The 19,667-nt window shown below is 39.7% G+C and overlaps 1 protein-coding gene across 1 annotated transcript in view; it reads right to left on the bottom strand.

The window, feature by feature from the left end:
- The window catches only part of DOCK8 (dedicator of cytokinesis 8), a 94,073-nt gene that overhangs the window by 61,242 nt on the left and 13,164 nt on the right, over positions 1-19,667 (bottom strand). Inside the window, 8 exon segments of the mRNA XM_072858859.1 lie at positions 634-783; positions 1,037-1,103; positions 1,669-1,754; positions 2,285-2,497; positions 2,721-2,844; positions 6,234-6,305; positions 9,321-9,496; positions 13,732-13,834. Coding sequence (XP_072714960.1) covers positions 634-783; positions 1,037-1,103; positions 1,669-1,754; positions 2,285-2,497; positions 2,721-2,844; positions 6,234-6,305; positions 9,321-9,496; positions 13,732-13,834 — 991 coding nt within the window.

Genomic DNA, 19,667 nt, shown 5'->3' with positions numbered 1-19,667 from the left:
TACAAAAAGCAGTAAAATAAGTCACTCACAAAGAAAAAATATCACCCAAATAGTAACATGTTGCTTCTCTAGCAATATGAAAAAGCCTGCCTAAATGCACAATATAGAATTATTAAAATTGTCTTTATGGAGTAACCAATACTAAACATTCTCCTAGTTTTCCATCTGGTTTGTTAGAAAGCAGAAAATACATATGTGACAACACTGTTAATCAGGTACTACTGCATTTTCACTGAAATCAGGAAAATTAACACATTCCAAATGAAGTGGTTAAGGCTAACTCAGCTTCAGAATTAAATAAACAAAATTATGCAAAGTGCACTAAACCAAAGCCAAAAAATCTCCACAGAATGTAATTAAAATTTTCAAAAATGGCTTATTTCACTTTACTTTAAATTTCCTTTAAGCAGAGATAGGAAATTATAAATACTTAGTAGAACTAGAACGCAGGGTATCAATATAACTTCTTAGCTTGGGAGTGAGATATACCAGTGGACACCCGCACATGTACTGTTTAAAACTATCAGAATTCATCTCAGCTACAGGAAACTCATATTTGTCAGCTCCACAAACTCAGACAACAGGCACAGCTGGGAACAGGAAGAACGATGTTGAAGTAGCACTGTAACATACCTTTATTACTAGGTATATATCTGATGAGGGATAAGTGACAGAAAATACTGCTGATCTTGCCTGACTAGACAAATCAATGGAGGGTGTGTGAGAACGCAAGAATCCTCTTAATGAATCAGGGTTGAGGTCACAATGAAAATTTTCTGAGATCTTGAAAAGAAAAAGAATTAACATGTATTGTAAAGCAAAAATGTATAAATTTTTATTTTAAAATAAGTCAAAAGTAGTAACCAGAACTACAAAATAAACAATTGAAAGCATGCAACTTTGACTGAATAAAAAGAATCCTGGATCAGACTGCATGTGTGAAAAAGTTGCACATTTTTTTGTAATTTTTCCTAAATTATTACTCCAGAGATGAAAACCCAAACCAACTGAACAAAAATACTGTATGCACACTTACCTTTTTTCTTTCTTTTATATCATAGAGAGCTATGCATGCAAACAAGGGTTCGATCTCTATATCAAACCTGTTAAGCAAAGACACACAGGACACTGATTAATACTTTACTCTTATGACTTTGTATAATAAAAAAATGAAAGGACTATATTTTGACGGGCACTTCCATTAGAAAATAAGGATAAATATTTAGTTCCAGATCTTGGCTCTCTCAAAGCCTGGAGGATTTTTTTATTAGTGCATTTTATTAGATGATTTCAAGAGGAAAAGAAGGGAAGTGATCTGCACACAATGTATTTTCTAAATCTGTCAGAAAGGTGATCTCAAATATCAGTTAAAAACGATCATTCCTTTCTTCAATTTTTTTTCTGTTTATCAAGTCCAGTAGCGCGTACTGAGACCAATCTAGTTTCTTGGAAATATATAGTTTGGGCTCATTCCCAACTCCTTTTCACCCTGACAAGTTAAAGACTGCTGTAATGACGGATAGAAATAGTCCTCCGCGAGACTAAGAAAGAACAAGCAAGCACGTAAACGCTTGCTGAACAGGACACCTGCAGTGGTGTGGCGGGGTCAGCAGCACTACGCTGGTGTGAACTGAGGAACGGCGGGCAGGGCTTGTGAGGGATACTTACTTCAGAGTCTGCAGCTTCACCAAAATCCTGTTGCCCAGATGTTCCTTTGGGCGATCCGGCACCGGCCGTATCTCCACTGCATCTTCCTATCATTAAACAGTTATTCTAGTCATACTCGATTAAAACAACTGTAAATTTACATACTTACATAAAACCTTTATGTGACGTTAACTGGGCCACTGCTACAGACTAGCACCTTCCCCCACTCAGCAGGCATTTCCTCTCTTCAGAGATGAAGGAAAATTGATTTGTGTTTATGAATATTTGCACTTCTGACCCCCATCTGGCATTTACATTGAATATTTACACTTCTGGCCCCCAAGCAAGCGTTACAGCGAAGGGTAACCCCCTGACACCAGCACGGGGCTTGATCCGCACCCAGGGGGGTGTAACAAAGCCTCAGGCCACACCGTGAGTCCGAGCACCACTCCCTGAATGCACGTTCAAGATAGCTGACAGGAGCCCATGGCGATGTGCCTTCACCGTGTTATTATCCAAGGGAGACACATATCCAGGCCACAAACCCTGTTTCTCGACCACGGTGCAGCTTTAACCTTAAACATGCCGGGACAGCCAGCTCGGGAAGGCTTGTGGGCCAGTCAGCCTCCGAGCTCACCTCATCCACGGAGGGGTAGAGGGCGAGGAGCTCGGCGTGCCTGTTGGTGCGCCGCGCCTCCTCGTTCTGCCTCTCGAACTCCTCGGCGCTGACGTGCCGCAGCAGGTTTTCCAGGCGGGGGTCCGGCTGCAGGCTGCGCAGGTCGAAGTCGGAGGAGGCGAGGGTCGTCCTCGAGGCCTCCTCAGGGAGCACGTGGACATGTCGGGGCCCCGCCTGTTGGAAAACAACAAAATGGCGAGCTGTGCCTTGGACACCGGGGTGTCACGAAATGTCTCTCGCTTGTCTGGCAGAGACGGCCTTAATGCCACCTCTGCCATGAGGCCTAATGGCAAGCATGGCTCTCCGCTTGACGCCGTTGCAGAGATCCTAGGATGCTTCCTTTGAGGAAAGAAAGCTGCTATATTTGATCACTTTTCCCAAAGTAGAATAAATGTACCTGAAAGTTTGCATCACTGGAATCCAATGTTTCTGATTCAAATGTTTGTTTTTGAAGCGTCTTGTGAAAGTCTTTTCGGGATCCCTTGTTTTTCAGGCTACAAGTATCTGAATTCCCTTGGTTCCTTCCACAGAGAAGCCCGAGCAAGTCAGGACAGCACGAGGAGGAGTTAATGGCAAATAAAACAGAAAAGACAAATTAAAAAAAAATATTAGGCAACTGGAAACATTATTGTGCAAAAGAGCAGCGAAGCACAGCTTTTATGCAAAAATGTGACATTTCACAATGTTTAATTGTTTTATCACACCACTGCTACCCTATCCTGTATATTAAGAGTGGTTTTAAAAGGAAGAAAATTCATTCAGGTCACTTCTGCATAGACTGTGAGCCCGAGACAGCAGCAAAACCTGACCTAGCTACAAATTCAGCTCTGAGCTCCTCATCAGACACGGCGATTATTGCAGTGACCTTAAGAACAAGGATTGGGATTGCATATCTCCTGGCTGGATCTTTGCTCCTGCAATTATACGTCAAGGAGCTTACTGCTCTTGTCCTGGACCCAGCTGTCCCAAGTCGATCACAAACAACAATCTACACCTTTCAAACAGTGCCTGGTTTTGAAGAGGGCTATTGCAATGGCACAACGTAACCCTCTCTGCTGGCAACTTCCCGAAATTTTGCAGCAGGGTACCAATTTCAAGTTACATTTTTGTGGCAGATGGAAAAAACCAGCAGGTACCCTGAAAAAAGATACCAGATGCATCCAGAGCTCTATTTCTTCCACATTAGTATGCAATTTGCTAAATCCTGTGATGGCCTTTTTGCAATCAGCCTCCCTAGTTACAGTATCCTGCTTCATTCATTTTCCTTTCTGTAACACTGCCAAAGCAATGTCTAAATATCTGAGTACTTTCATAAAGATTCCATGATAAGCAATTATTGATCAGGGAGACACCTTTTTATTACAATTTGGGAGTAACTGAATTATATGCTCTAATGTGTTTTAATTTTAATTGTTTGCATTTTAATCACTTGCCAGTTCACTGCAAATGAAAACTGAAGTCATAAAAGAGACAATCCCAGCTCTCCTTGGATGTGACCTTGTTTTGGAACCACCTTAATCATCCAGAATGAAAGACAGAAATTCTGCACGAATTTACTTTAAGACATTTTGGCATCCAAAAGAGGTTTTGTTGATTATTTTTTCACTGCCTCTGGTGGCAAACAAATGATTAATGGAGAGATTTATGTACCTGAGATCATGCTTTCCCTGTGGTGCACAAGCTACATTAGAGATGGCTTTCCCCTAAAGTATTCCTGGAAAATTTATTTATATGGTTTATTTATTTTGAAAAGCATGGTAGCAATTAAAACGCACCAAGAGGCAAACCCTGCTTTTAGCACACTTGTCAATTTAATGGCCACACATTGAATTAAGAAAATGAGATGAGGAAAAGCAACAAAGGACAACTGAAAGGAGAAACTGACAGGCACCGGAACAAGCCTCCCATTCAGCCTCTGGCAAAAACACATGGACCCCTGTGCTGTGTCCAGCTCCTCTGTCACATACCTCGCCCTGGGGCATGAGGACCACCTCTGCTCATGCCGCCCACTGAAGACGCTTCAGTCTCCTGTTCTGAACCTTCACAACCACAAGTGGATAAAAGTCACACACTCTGCTCATCCATAGCTCACCAGACCGTACGTTCAGCAACCTGTCCTATGAATCTTTGTTTCCCAAGTAGGCAAGTACAGTTTTTCCAGCCTTTCTCAAAACAATGCAAAGCTTTCTACAACTACTTTTTCTCACTTCTCTCTTGATGTCTTTTCTTCCTCTGATATCTGTTTTGAGAATAGTGTCCAAGCATAACATGAGACTCCCAATAACAATCTATCACTGGTTCATGTGACACTGCAGCATCTTTTACACTCTGTTCTTTGCAATTTTTACTAACGTGCTCGCTTTGTTAGCCACAGCCATCAAAGTCAGCTCTCTGGCAGGGCCCTTCATCATGTTTACCGCACACTCAACTGCTCAATAAAGTTTCTGAATGCAAATTTGCCTTACCTGAATGAACAAAATAGTAAAACACACAACAAATCTTTTCACACATGTGTATTTCTACGGCTCCATTCAGATTTCTACAAGCACATGTAAGTGCAAAAATAGCTATGTTTTATTTTTCACCTCACCTACTTTAGTGGTCACTCCCTACTTGTGTGCACAGACAAAGCTGCACACTGGCTTTTTATAGCACACTCAGAAAAACACTGCGTAAAAGAGCTAGCGCCCATGCTCTGAGTGGTGCAGGTGGAGAGCCTGCAAAACCTGCTAGCTTGTTTTTAGTGACTCACTGTGGAACAGTTCTGAGAACTCAATCAATTTCATCAGCACCCCCAGAGGAAGTCTGTTAATAACCCTCAGCGGCTGCTCTGTTCCTGCGCAAGCTGCACGACTAGACAATGCAATTCCTTTCCGATCACCAGGAGTCAACCTGTGATGCACTGACTGCTGATGTACATCAGGTCAGAAAAACAGAGGGTAGCAAGGGTGGGCTAAGGGGCACAATTAAATGGCAGCAAATGTGCCAGCACTCTATCACTGGCTGCTACTACTGCTTCTGAAGAACAGGGCATGAGCGCAGGAGGGGATGAACAGGAAGCAGTGCAGAAAAGCAGAGCTCCAAAAACCTCTTTCTGAAGAACAAGAGGGGGTGATGGGGAAGGAGTTGAGCTCCACTGGCACAGCACATCCCTGAGAGGCTGGGGACAGACACCCCTGCACAGAAAGCACTGACTGAGAGTTCCCTTCACATTTAAGACATGAAATGGAATGAAATGAAATGAAATGAAATGAAATGAAATGAAATGACAAAATAAAATAAAATAAAATAAATTGTAAATTAAATGAAATGAAAATAAAATAAAGGAAATTAAGTGACTCATAATGACTACAGGTCCAATTCTGTGTGTTGAATTACACTGACCCTAAAATGCACAAATCACTTACTGATGTAAAATAGTAAAGTTGGATGTTACACTAATAATCCCGTGAACACAATCAATCATTGCTGGGAAAGCCCATAATCCTTGTGGTTTTGCTACTAGCACTCCATTTCATTTTCAGACTCCATTAGAAATCAGACCAAGTTGATTTTTCAGGGCATGGAGGGGAAAATGAAGAGCATACAAATGGAATCTTTATCCCTGTTATCAAATAGTAGTCGTATTCCTGATTTAGATAAATCATCATTACAGACAGTTGATGTGAATTTCTTCCCAATTAATTCCCAGAGTGCCTGATAATTAAGAAGCAGATGCAACAATATTTAGCTATAGCCGACCAGCTCAAACAAAACAATATAGTTATATATACTACTGAAAAGTCAGTTCTTGTCTTCAGTCACTGATTCAGATCATTATTCTTTAGAATCACTTATAACAGCATGCCTCTCCTCTCTGACAAATAAGATGCAAGGTATTTTCCATTTTATTTACTTGTATGTAGCTTACTTTCGATTCACAATCAGCCACTCCCGGATATATGTCTGAACACAGTCTCTGACATGTGAGTCCAGTTCAACCCTGGGGAAAAAGCAACATATTGTAAATATTTTAGTACCTAGGTCATACCTTAAGGACAAAGAAATTAATCTAAACATGCTGTTCAGATAAAGGCTTCTCTATTAGTCCTCTCCTGTATATTTATTTTACTGCTAAACTATTGTTTGAGGTTTAAAGAATTCTGTGTACTGCATGAATTGCCTGATGCAGGTTTTTGTTTCTGTGTTTATAAATTAATAAACATACATTTAATAGAGGTAACCATTTGCCATACTATCCATTTAATGAATATAAGACCGATGTTGCTATAAAATACAGCAAAACAAAATAAATTATACCAGGTACCCATCTTTGTGATTTTCAAAACTTGATAACAAGTCTCACCATATAGCAATATTTTTCCAGACGCCTCAGCTCCTGGACTCTTGCAAGTACATAGTCTCTTGTATGTTATTGATGTAATTTTCTCTTTCTCATAGAAATTAAGAAAATTCTAAAAAGGGACCCTAAGCTTTTAATCAGATAGCATAATAAAACTTTAAGATCTAAGAATATGTTATAATTTAATTTTATGATTTTCAAATAAGTCTCATTTAATGTAGGGGGTTGTCAGTGCTGCCTGATAGACTGGATACTGATTGGAACTGAAATATTATAAGCTAAAGTTGATGTCCGTGAATTTGCTGTCATGATGTTGTAGCATAATTCCCCTATCCCTATTCTAAAAAATTTTAGTGACCTGTGCCAAAATCACTTGTTACGTCCTCTGAGACAAGTGAGTAAAAGAGTAGGATACACATGCAACACAGGAATGGGTGAAAGGTATGACACTTTTTAGCAGTTTCCACCCAGAACTCCTAACAGATTTGCAACTGGTTACCAAGACCAGGTAACAACGGATTGGGGTTCACGCGTGCACCGCAGGACAGAGCCTTGGCCGATACCAGACTGCTGTGTGTCCCCGCCACCGGTGGGCTGACACAGCACGTGGTCGCTTCCTGCATCTGGTTCAGGTGGGATGTATGTTTGAAAGCAGGCAGCACATTAACCCAGTTTGGTGGGTAGCATCAGTTTCCTGCTCTGGGTGCAGGGAGACACCACAGACTGCGTCGCCTGCAGGCAAATCTTTGGCACATACCCCTCCTGTGCTCTCCTCTTCCCTAACACACCCTGGCACCCTTGACCAGGATTTTCTGTGAAAGCACTAATATCGATAACAGCGGTGTGAACAGCCTAATGGGAAGCTGCTGTGTAAAAAAATCTGCTGAAAGCATATTTGTTGGTATTCACTATTTGAGCTTTGTCACAGACTCCTTACAAAACTCTTGATGTCACTGTTGTGCAAATCTGGCCTAAAACTGATTGTACAGTGTGAGTCTACATATTCTCCTACAGGAAAAACAAATAGATAACTGCTGTTTTAAACAGCAGGCATGCTGGGAAATAACCTTGGAAACAGGGGAGACGTGGTCATCTTATCTTTTAAATCTCATTTCAAAGTTGGATAATTTTTTACTATTTTTGTCCATCGTTTAAATAAATGGGAAATTCAAGCACCAAAATATTCACTGTCTCCCACATGCATTCTCTCCCCAGCCCCCAGGAAAACAAGAATTCATGATAAAGATGATTGAAACATTTTCTATTGGTAACTTCAAGTGAAAATCACTTTTTGTGCAAATGTTACAAAATCTCCTAGGAGCTGTAAGATTCAAAGAGTTCTCAGGTGACCTAGCATGGCACCTCGCCTCCACTGCCTTTGCTCTCCTGAACTTCCTGAGAGATGCATTGGGCCAAGAAGGAACTTGCAGGCTGAGACCTTGCTTAGAGTGAGGAGTTCTCAGCTAGTCCACAGCTAGCAAAAATCATATGAACTGTGGTTCCTGCTTAGCCTCATTGCATTTGGTACGTTGGGCAGAAAACACTGAACAAATACTGCTGTTGTATAGGGCTCTTAGTTTATATAGCTGGCCAGCATAAATTAGAGCAGGCTGTAACAACTTTTGCAGGAACAGAGGGGGATGCAGGCCTACCCTGTGAGCCAGGACGCCATAAGCTAACCTGATTGGCCCCTTCAGCGTTCAGGTTCAGCACAGCAGAGAATATAGGCTATGCTGTTCATTTCCTGAATATACTGGAAGGAGCCAGCCCCCCACCCCAAACACGTTGCATGGTTAGCTGTCTTCACAGACGTAGCAGTCTGGGGCTGAACTGGTGCTGATTCCACGCTCATCTGGCTGTTACTGCTTGCAAAACTCAACAGACCTTTGTGGTTCTACTTGAAGGTACTGTTTACAGTGAAACAATCCTTGAAGAGTATTTTGTATACAATGCATAGGACTCTCCTAAACCACATCAGAAAACTCTCCAATGCATCCTTTTTCTCATTCCGAAAAATCTGTTGTCCATAGTTTGCCTATTTATCAAACCAGCTTAAATATTTTCAGGATGGCCGAGCACCAGTATCAACACATGCTACCTATTTTAATTTAAAACCTTTTGAAAATAGTGGAATTATTTCATTAATGTCAGCCTGAAACCAAAAGTGACTCCTACACTAGAAATTAACACTTTTTTTTTTACCCAAACCTTTTGAAGTATGAACTATTTCCTCCTGTTTAAGCAAGAAAGGTACTGAGAAAGAAATGCTTAGTGATCTGATCAATGCCATGTAACACATAGCTGGCAAAAAAAAAAAAAGAAATAAAGAAATAAACCCTCAATCCTATGCTTACTACGTGATCAGAATCAACTTCCACCTCTGGGATCACAGCTACAAAATTATTTTTCATACTACCCTCCTGCCCTGCTGTACTCTTCTTCCTGGCCTACGCCTACCTCACTTCTGCCGCTACCAGCTAGCTCAGGAAGTCATGTAAGCGCTTGCATAATTTTAAGTGTGCAAATAGGCCTAACAGAATCAATGGCAAAGTTCAAATGTTTAAAGTTCAGCAAGTCCATAATGGATGGATGGATGGCAGTGAGGTGCCTGGATCAACACCTTCAACATTTCAGAGGGAGAGAAAGTCTCCTTACCCATCTTCTGGCATAGAGGGTTGCAAAGTCCTGCACTCTTTGGGTGTAAAGACAATGTCCAAGTCATCTTCAGGAAAGTCACCAAGTTCTTGTGCTAGTTCTGAGTCCAAGTTGTTCAGCCGTGTCATTAGGAAGCCTTCAAAATCTACTGGGTCTACTGCGTCATAAAAGGAAGGCTAATGGAAGAAATAAAGAGGTATTTATTTTAGCAACAGAAGGTTTTTCTTAGTAGTGTAATTTAGGTTTATTTATTTAATTCCTGTCATTGTGCTATTATTTATTAAACATTGGAAAGAGACTTCTAACCTTATATACAGTGCCACTGCATTGCATATGCAGTGCAACGTAGGGAAAAGTTGCTAATGAAACATTCAGCTAAAAAAGAAAGGGAACAAAGACAGAAAAGTTTTAAAACACAAAGAAGAAATGGAAGACACTACACTTAAATCCAAATTTGCACCTGTTTTCACTGTTGAGCTTTCCTAGATGCTGGTAGAAGGAGGGCTGACTGAGGTACATCCTGGATGCCCTCAGATGTGTTCTGCTGGCTTCCTATGAAGTGCACTCAGTTCCCCTTGTTCAATCCATGGTATTAATCAGAGTTATGAAAAAGGCAGCAGTGGGTAGGAACAACAGAGGACAAGGGCAGGTGACCAAAATGATAGTGACAGGCAGTGCCAGCTGGCAGGGAGCTGCCAATGGACTCTACAGTACATGTGATGAAAGGCACTAGCAATAGCAAGGCCAAGGCAGTAGGTCTCAGATGTTATACCGAGCTAAGGACCAACTATAAGCACCATGGCATCATGAAGATGCCACTCATTTGAGGTGCTGTGCCTGAAAGATACTGACTGTTAGAAATGCTGTGTGCTTTCAACTCCAAACAAAGTTGAGCGCAAGATATACCAAAAATCAGAAGAAATTATTATCTTCCACCTCTGAATTTTGTTGGTTTGCATATTATTGGAGTTCTAATTTTATTGGATTTTTCAAGGGTTAGTGCAGTAACTACACAAAAGATTACATGGAATTACTAAAGTTATTGCAACCCACCAAAGTTATATATCCACCATTTCTACAGCACATGGCATTACACCTTGTTAGAGAGCAGTTGTATCTGATTACATTTAGTCAGCCGTTCTTACACAGAACATCCAATCAGAACAAAGTTAAACAAGTACAAGCTCTGCCACTCATACATGCTATGAAGCTGTCTGGCCCTTTTTATCTGCTTAGTCTCAAAAACAGAGGCAGAATATCTTGTTTGATATGGTAGGTAGAAATGTTCCACACACATGTAAATGTGACTTCATATGTTAAAAGCATATGTTATTGTATGTATAGATAAAACTGAAAATTATTTTACTTGCTATATAGCCAACAAAAATAGCCTGTATATGTTTAGAAAATAAAACATCTGTCCAGTTGAGTACAGAGACCAGCATTTCATATTGTTAATTTTCTTGACAGGTAACAAATGGATCTAAGAGCTACAGCTTTAGAAAACCTGTAGTTTATGTTCTGTGAGTTCCAGAAAGGCCGAGGACACCTCAACGCAGTAAAAGCACAGAAAAAGAGTTAGAGCATTAGAATAACAGCACTGGAATAACTTATTTACTAGAAGGAAGAATTCTAGCAAAAAATAGCTATCAAATGATCCTTGTCTGTAAAGAGCAAGGATTGCATTGCACTGATTAGCCCAAATACCTTTCACAAGACTGCCTTCTGAAGCTGCCAGCAATAAATAGTCTGAACATACATCAGATAGTCCACCTCTATGGTGCTGTTGATGGGGTGTGGGGAAAATAAGGCACCCAATGTCCCCGATATCAGCACTGCCTTTATATTCAATGTTACTGTGGCTGCTGTCTCATCCAACATATGTTCTGGAGCCATCCTCCTTATACTCAAGTGTTCTTCTCCACAAATACAATCTGTGGGCCAAAACCATGAAGTCTTCACTCATTAGTACTCAGTCCTACTCGTGCAAGGCTCTCATGGAAGTTGACAGGATTTTCACCTCAGCATGAAGTGACCTCTGCATGTAACAGTGTTACACCCACAGCATCAGGAATTTTAGCTCAATAGGACAATGAGGAATTCCACAATTTACAAAACATGCAAAGGTGCTCAACAGTGGCAAAGCTCTGGGTAACTCTGAACTAAAATGGCTTACACATAATATGCCATGTCAGTCACTGTAGATAGGAAAATGAGTTAAAGCTGATTAGTGGTAAATATGAGTTTTGGAGCCTTTTTAGTGTTCTGCAAATACAAGTGAGGAAGTTATTCAGCTAATAAAAATCCAGAAACATCTTGCAGAAAGTGAAGCATATTTAGAAGGAATGTGCTAAAAACATCTAGGAGAAGAAAACCAATTTAAACTTTTGAAAAAAATAGATGTGGTAAATACTCCTGCAAATGATGTAGTAGAGACCTTTGAACACAACCAACCACCAGCCCCTGCCCCAGGTTCCCCTTTTATAGGGAAACTGTATTGGTCTCTGCCTAAATAAAGCCTCTGAGCTCACCCCTCAGCCTGTACATTTAAGGGATTAATTGAATTATCTCTTTCCTTGCTCTTTTTATACAAAGGAAAAACCTAAAACTGACAGTAAGTCCAGCAAATCATGAGGCAGCCAGCTGAAGAAATACACTGGGCTGTTAATAAATTTTTAGGTTAAGCACTATCTCTGGTTTGTACCTAGTATAATGCTGAGCATACTGGATCAACTGTTATGAGTAAATAGTGACCTTTATTAGCTATTGATTTTTTATTAATTGTCAGCATAATATCCTTGAAGTTCATTTACTGTACTGCCAGTGGGTAAAACTTTACTTGTTAGTATATGTATATATATATGAAGATCTATTAAAAAAAAATTCACAAAAGATTAAAGTAAAATACAGTTTAAAGCATACAAAAGCATATTACATCTTCTCAGTTGCTGAAGATGTAATGTTTTGCATGCAAAATATTTTTGCTTAATACAATCTGTTTTTTGATTAAGCATTGCACTTCCTTTCAGAAATCACACTTTTCCATTCTGACAAGTCAAATCCATCGCATTTCATTGTGTCATAACTTTTTCTAGTTGAAGTGTTAATAATAATCTTTAATCATTAGAAATGCGGTTTTTTTTACTATCATAAATTAGACACAAATGTAAAAAAGATGGTGAAAAAGGTAAAAATGCAGATGGAGGGTAATGGTCTCCCTAACGATTGGTGCAAATTATCAAAGGAAACAGAGATACTGTTTCAACCGAGAATCCAACACTTCTTTTCACACACCATACAAGTGTGCAAAGCAATTATTTTACAGAAAATGCCACAAATCATTACTGCAAACATACCTTCTTAAGGATGATGGATTAGAGGCATGTAGATTGTGACAGCACACAAAATGGCAGCTACGGCGTAGTACTCAGTAAATGAAATGTTATCAAGTTTCTCAAGGGCAAAAGCAGTTGTCTGCATGTAGAAGAAGGGACCTAGCCTCCCCAGGCTGAATAACCGCAAGGAACAAGTTAAACACCACAGCATTTCAGATTAAGGAAGTGAGTAGTGGCGGGAGGCCCTGACACACAGGAAGTAACTGCTTACATCTAGTGTTTTACATTTTTCATAATCACTAGTGCACAAAGACTTTTCCCGCTTCTACTTACCGGGTCTCACAAAAATAAGAAAAAATTAAAAGAGTAGGAAGAAGAACAGTACCAAAATCTTAGTCAGTTTTATTTATGGCACAGTATGTTTGCAGAATACCCATCCTCCTGAAAGGCATTTAAAAAGATCTGGCATTTTTTCCCTTTGGCGTAAGGGCAGTGTAATATGGTCTGACTTCTTTAGAGGGGGATTGCACATGGAAGGCTGAAGGTGATTCGGAGACATGTAACAGTTGACTCAACTGTATCTATGCCAATCAGGGCATACTTCAACGTTTCTCTCTTAACATGCTTTACTCTACATCACTGAAAAACAGGTCAGTGTGCTGTCTGTGCTGCTAGCTCTGGAAACTGTGTATTAAGCTAAGCTAGCTGAGCCACTACCTTTCTTTTTTCCTCTTTATCCACTGACCTCCTTTTGCAAATCATCTGTGAACACCACACAACGCATTTACGAGATGGAGCTGAATGTTTCCAGCAAGGAAAGGATGTAATATACTCCTACACTTACAAATTAACTTTCACTTATAGTCGTATGCAGAATGACTATCTATTTCAGCCTCCAAGGATCATTCTCAGTTTTTTCAAATGTATAATTTGTTTAGCTCACCAGAGAGTATTTTTAACAGCTTCAGGCACAAGCCAGTGGAAATCAAGACAACTTAAGACCACTTAATTTACCTTAAAAGCATTAAGCAATATAGATGCCAAACCTGTGTAAAGAAGATAAACCCCGAACTTACCAGATGAAGAGTAGAAAAGCCAGGGGTACTTAAGCTTCGTTGACAGAACTGTGCAAAGCCTGGTTGGAGAGTAAATTGCTTTCTTATTTCTGCAGAGGAGTGCCTTTAATTAAGCAGAGAAAACCACTTATAATTACAATTATCCCCATACAAATTCAAAATGCCAGACTTTAGCTAATTTAGTCTCCTGTCCCAGTGTCTAGAAATGTATTTTGATGATGTCCTAGACTCCTCCTGTTTAGTTGATGCAAACCTCAAAATACATTTGCAGTCCTATATAATTAAGATTCTGACATTCTTCCAACAAATTTCTGTCAGTATATTGCAGTCCTCACAAGTGGGAAAGGCTATGCAAGAAAGAATAACCTTGCCCTTAAGTAAGTGTGACTGCAAACTGTACAGCAATACTTGCAGATTCATTTCCACAAAGCAAAGATACAGGATAATAGAGCAGAGAAAGAAAAATTAACATCACAGAGGCAAATATTTTAATGAACTAGGAACTGACCAAGGGATAAAACCAAGACAGGACCGCTCACTGAACAGTGTAAACCCAGACTCGTGTTAAGAATGCAGTCTGCTGTAAAAAGCACAAGACAAACCAAAGCATGAATTTAAAAATCATCCCATACTGTATCAGCTGAACATTTGAGGAAAAGACTTCTTAAGTGCTAATTAATTGATTTCAATGGGAGCAGAAAGAGGCTAGTACTGAATTCTTCAGAAATCCCAGAGTGATAGTACAGTCACACGTACCCAGTCTGAAAATCCAGTAATCAGAGGAGCTTGGTCATTTTTCATGGAAACAAATCAATTAATATTTAATATGATTTCAGAATAATCAGCCATGAAATGGTAACAAAACTTCTACAATATATTTCACCATGAACGTTGAGGATGAGATTTTTAAAAGAACAAGATGCACTTAAGCAGATTCCAAGTAAAAAAAAAACCTTCAGCCCACCAGGGCAGCCAACTGGTAGACAGGAAAATACAGAAGTAAGAAGACTTTTCCTTCCCTATGAGACTCTCTTCCAACTCCAGCAAGTATTAATAGGCATCTTAGAATTACCAGATGCCACAGGACAGTTCACCTGTTTGGTCTGCACCTTCTCTCCTCTGTGGCTTCTTGATTTCTACAACTACTATACCTATTCTGTGACACTTAATCTCCTACTACAGCTTTTCTTAACAAGCATGACAAAAACCTAAACTCCACTCAATGCAATGCTGCTCGTGTTAAGAGACAGGCATCTCACAGAAGGCATTAAAGGTATTAGAGGTATTAGGGCTGGTTTCTAAAATAAAAGATGCATAAATAAGAGTAGTTGCTCATAGGTCAAAAGGCCATGCCAGGTGTGAGTGGGACATTGCTCCAATCTGAAGGCAGCAGCAATTGCAGACAGAGGAAAGCCAGAGTTACAGAGAAACAAAAAAGATACATTTGGAAGAGAAATTCCTACTCATCAGTGGTATTGCAAAAATCAGACAGGATGAAATGGAATTTTTTTAAAGGTTATTCAATAATTATATAAACAAGAAGCCATGGCTGGAGAATGAGGAAGTCTGCGCATTCCTTAGATTATTTTTGCCGTATTTTAAAAAGAACAGCTGCTTGTATATCAAGGTTATTGTTACTCATCTTCCCACTGCAAATAATCTCTGATCATGAATGTATGTAGCAAGGTATAACACAAAACTCAGATTATTCAAAATTATTATTTTCCTTCAAACTGAGTCAGTTTCTACCCTGTGCAGAAGTTTCTGTTATTGATGTAAGTAACAGATGTAGCAGCAGATGTTGGCTTAATGTGTGTAAAAAACTGTGTTACAGCGTATTGCAGAAGTTGCTGCTGTAAACAATGATGTAACACATCTCTGAATTACACCAGATATGGGGTCATCAGACTCTTTGAAGAGGAAATGGTATGAATTTTCATCTACAAAAGAGGAAGCATGCATGTGGACGAAGGGCCAAATTTGCTGTCTGGTAAAAGCCTGTGCAAGCCCAGTACTGAGAGGAAATACATTTCTCCAGAGCACCGACATTAGTTCCAGACTCTGCCCAATATTCAAAGAAAGAACCTGCAAAATAAATCGGTCCAACGGAAGACTCCTGTAATCTATAAAGGTGAATTTCAAATAGTTTAAGAGTAGTTCAACTGATCGATTTAATGTTTTTCATATCACTGAAGGAAGAAAGGGAGAAGAAATACAGTAAGAATAACAGAAGACAGCAAAGTTGGTTTGAACCAACTTAGAAATGATTGGCAGGATCTACTAGGAATAGGTGAAGGAAAGACACAGCTGCTAAAAGACGCTAAACCAAAAGCACAAGTTAGCAAGTTAGCTACCTCAGCAGGGAGAAAAGGTGGGTGTTACAGTCAGAGATCAGCACGGAAAGTTTTGAAAACCTGAGAACCAAGGTGGAAACAGAGGTCCTTCTAGATGGCTCTTTGATAATGCCAGAATTGCTGTGGTCTGTGAGATGCCTGTTTTCTGATCAAACAGCTACCTCAGACACTGCCTGGGTACCCGCAGGAAAATGGTGGTCCATGTTAACCTAGCGCACGTGGTGTCCCAGCTTTTATGGAGGCTGCAGTTCATCTATGCCATGGCCATACTTTTACCCTCCCTGCCTGTACAGCAGCCCTGCCTGATTCTGAGGAGAGCTTTACAGTCACCCCTAGCAGCAAGGACAGTCTAGCGATGTGCTAAAAACAATAAGGAAAGAAGGCAAGTGATTAAGGATGAATGCAAAGAAGTCACAGAAAAATCTCTAGAAAGGAGGACTCATATAATCATGGGCCAGTCAGCTGGTCTCTGACACTCAAAAAGATAATAGAGCAACTTACTGGACAATCAGCTTGTAAGTAGCTGGAACATCAGGTCCCAAACTGTGGTCTTCAGTTGAAGCAAGGGGACCATGAAATCATACTTAACATTAAAATGTACATCACCTTAGTAATGCCTGTTTATTAATAGTCTGATGATGAAGTGTATAGTGGGCAACTAGAAACTGTGGACTGTAGTAAGCAGTATGGTCCAAAAAGTCTGGCAATTATTGGTATGTTATCAGCAATTATTAGGTAATGATGAACAGCCAATATGGATTTTTCAAAAGGTAGTCATGTAAAACCAATCTATTACTTTTCTGTGATAGTTTAACTTGCTTCAGTAAGGCTCTTCATAGTGTCCCTCATGACATTTTTATAACCAAAGCAAAGAGATAGTGGCTAGGTGGAATCAACACAGCTGATTCCAAAACTGGTTAAAAAAAAACATATTCAAGGGGTAGTCATCAATAGTTCAAAAGAAGATCGTGAAGAGATTTTGAACAATGTACTACGGTAAGTAAGAAGCAAGTTAATTTTTCCTCAGTCTATTTCCAGTCCATGTTTTATTTTACAACACTGATGGTGGTATAGGTAACATAGTAACAAACTTGTGGATCACAACAGACTGGAAGGAGTTGTGAGTGCTCTGAAAGGCAGGACTAGCACTCAAAATGATCTCATATTTTAGAAACAGTCTGAAAGCAGCACAGTTAGATTCAATAAAAATAAATGTAAACCCCTAAGTTTAGGAAGAAAAAAAAAATCAAACGCAGAACTACAAATAGGGAAATGAACTGTCTAAAGAAATAGCCACGCCACAGAACAGGCTCTGAGAGAGTATACTGGGACACTTACTAACAAAGTACTATAAGTGAGGGAAAAAAGAAGTTATTTCTGTTTATTTAAGCCAACGAGACAGTGCTTGGGCTGACGTATACACTTAGAACACCATAGAGTAAGATGCAATCAAATTTAAAAGGCTTCAAAAGAGAGCAGTCAGAATGCTGAAAATTTTGGGAAGGATTACCCAAGGATGAGGAACGATTGAAAAAAATAGATGTGTTACAAAAGAGATGACTGAGTGGAGACAGCAGTTGTCCTCAACTATGTAAAAGGTAGTGATCTGTAAAGAAAACAGTGAGCAATTCATGTCCATAAAGGGAAGAGGAAGAAGTAATTGCTTAAATTGAAGCAAGAAAGATTTAATAAGCTATTAGGAAAAACATTCCCACTGCAACGGCACGCTGGTAGTGGCCATCTGGTGATGCCACAGTGACAAAAGCACACTGGTGACGTGGCTCATGGCTCTGAACTACCTGGAGAGCGGCACCTGGGCAACTGCAAGCCTTTCAGAGATGAGCAATAGGACTCAGCAATGTTAATAGTTCTACAGACCTCTCGTGTTGGTACCTGTCCTTTTGTTTAGGATAAAGAGGAAACACTGGCTGAAAAGAAAAATGTGTAGGTTTGAGGGAGGTTTTTTTCCACAAAAGTCACTACTGAATTCACAGTTAGTCAGCATTCACATGGCATGTGGCAAGATAGTGTAAACCTGTGGAAAGGTGGGAGATGATGGCAGCCTAAGGCTCTTCTGGACTTTTTAGATCTTTGGCTGCTCCACGGTGTTGGAGCAAAATAACATCAGCTGGAATTCATTGCTCCACTCTGTGGTGCCTTAGCTCTACCTGAATGATGATGCCGTACTCCTCTGGTGTAAATCTTGAAAAAGCTGGAACTTACCAAACTTCCTGATCCACCCTGATGGGACTGGAGGGTAGCCAAAAAAAAACCAAAACCAAAACCGGTGCTGCTTAATCAGAATTTGACCAATGTCTGTTCCACTGGTAGATGCAATCCTCCAGCAATTCTCCTGAATTGCTAACAAAAAGTTGAGACATAGTCTGTATTTCACAAATACTCTCAAACGCAAAGTGTACAGTTTGCATAATATATTAAAACAAGAGTGTAACTGAAGTAACAGACTACACCTGGAGGTTCTTAAAATTAAATTTAACTTGTAGGTCAGCTTCTGAGATGTTTCTCAGGGCAGAGCTCATTGCAGGTTTGGGAGCTTGGAGATTTGGGTTATTGGTTGGGCCTAGATGAGCTAGCAGGAAAGGAAGATAAAATAGCCACTTATTTTCTCTCTCTAACATGTGTTAGATCTGTGGCTGAACACTGCTGGGCTCTATAATTAAAATTATATTAATACTTATAATGCATAAAGCTGGTTCTGTAGTTTCACTGTAAATTCTGCTCGACAATGTAGTTCTTTGAAGTATGTAGTTAAAAGAAGGCACAATGGATATTTTGCTAATATGTAGATAATATGAAAACTTAAACACAGAACAGCAATTCAGAAATAAAAGAAAACAGAAAGAGAACAGCTTTAAAGATCATCTATTAACTGGAAACCAGAAACTTCATAACAAAAAATCTGATTTTAAAAGTATGCTTCACACCCCTACTGGATCAAGTTATCCAAAGTTACCTACCATTAGAAGTTACCTACTAGAGGGAGGTAATCCTTAACACCCTTACAATCCCTTCCAGCAGACTGTGAGAAGCAGTGAGTTCTCTTCTGCAAGAGCTGTATACACAATTAGACAGCAAGGAAAGATGAAAAAATGAAATAAAAAGAGACTATAAGAACTATCCCCAAGGACGGAGAAACATTAACATTTAAATGTATACAGATGGTGGAATCATAAAGTAGAATAGTGAAAACTTTTGCTTAACAGGTAAAATACTCAGTCTTGGCTACCCTGAGGAGTAATCCCTTTCATCTGACACTGACATAGAAAATTCTCAACTCACTTGTGTTCTTTTTCTGAGCCTAACATGAAACTTCTCTAGTTACAAGCAACAAAAAACTCTGGAAGAGAAAAAGGTAACTATTACCTACACCTCTCCTCCACTTCCACACAGAAACACACACAAAGTTTTGGGCAACAATCCAGATCTTTAACTAGCAAATATGTGAATCTTGCTTAGAAGTCCTTTTCTTACTGCCAGTGGAACTGCCTGTTTTTCTTCTAAGTTTCTAATTAGTCCTTAAGGCACCAGAACTCTGCTTTGTTAGTCACTGTTTACGGCAGT

Source organism: Ciconia boyciana, chromosome 4 (genome assembly GCF_034638445.1).
Source record: "Ciconia boyciana chromosome 4, ASM3463844v1, whole genome shotgun sequence".
NCBI lineage: Eukaryota > Metazoa > Chordata > Aves > Ciconiiformes > Ciconiidae > Ciconia > Ciconia boyciana.
Note: the sequence above shows the minus strand (reverse complement) of the source record. Positions and strands in the feature narration are given on the sequence as shown.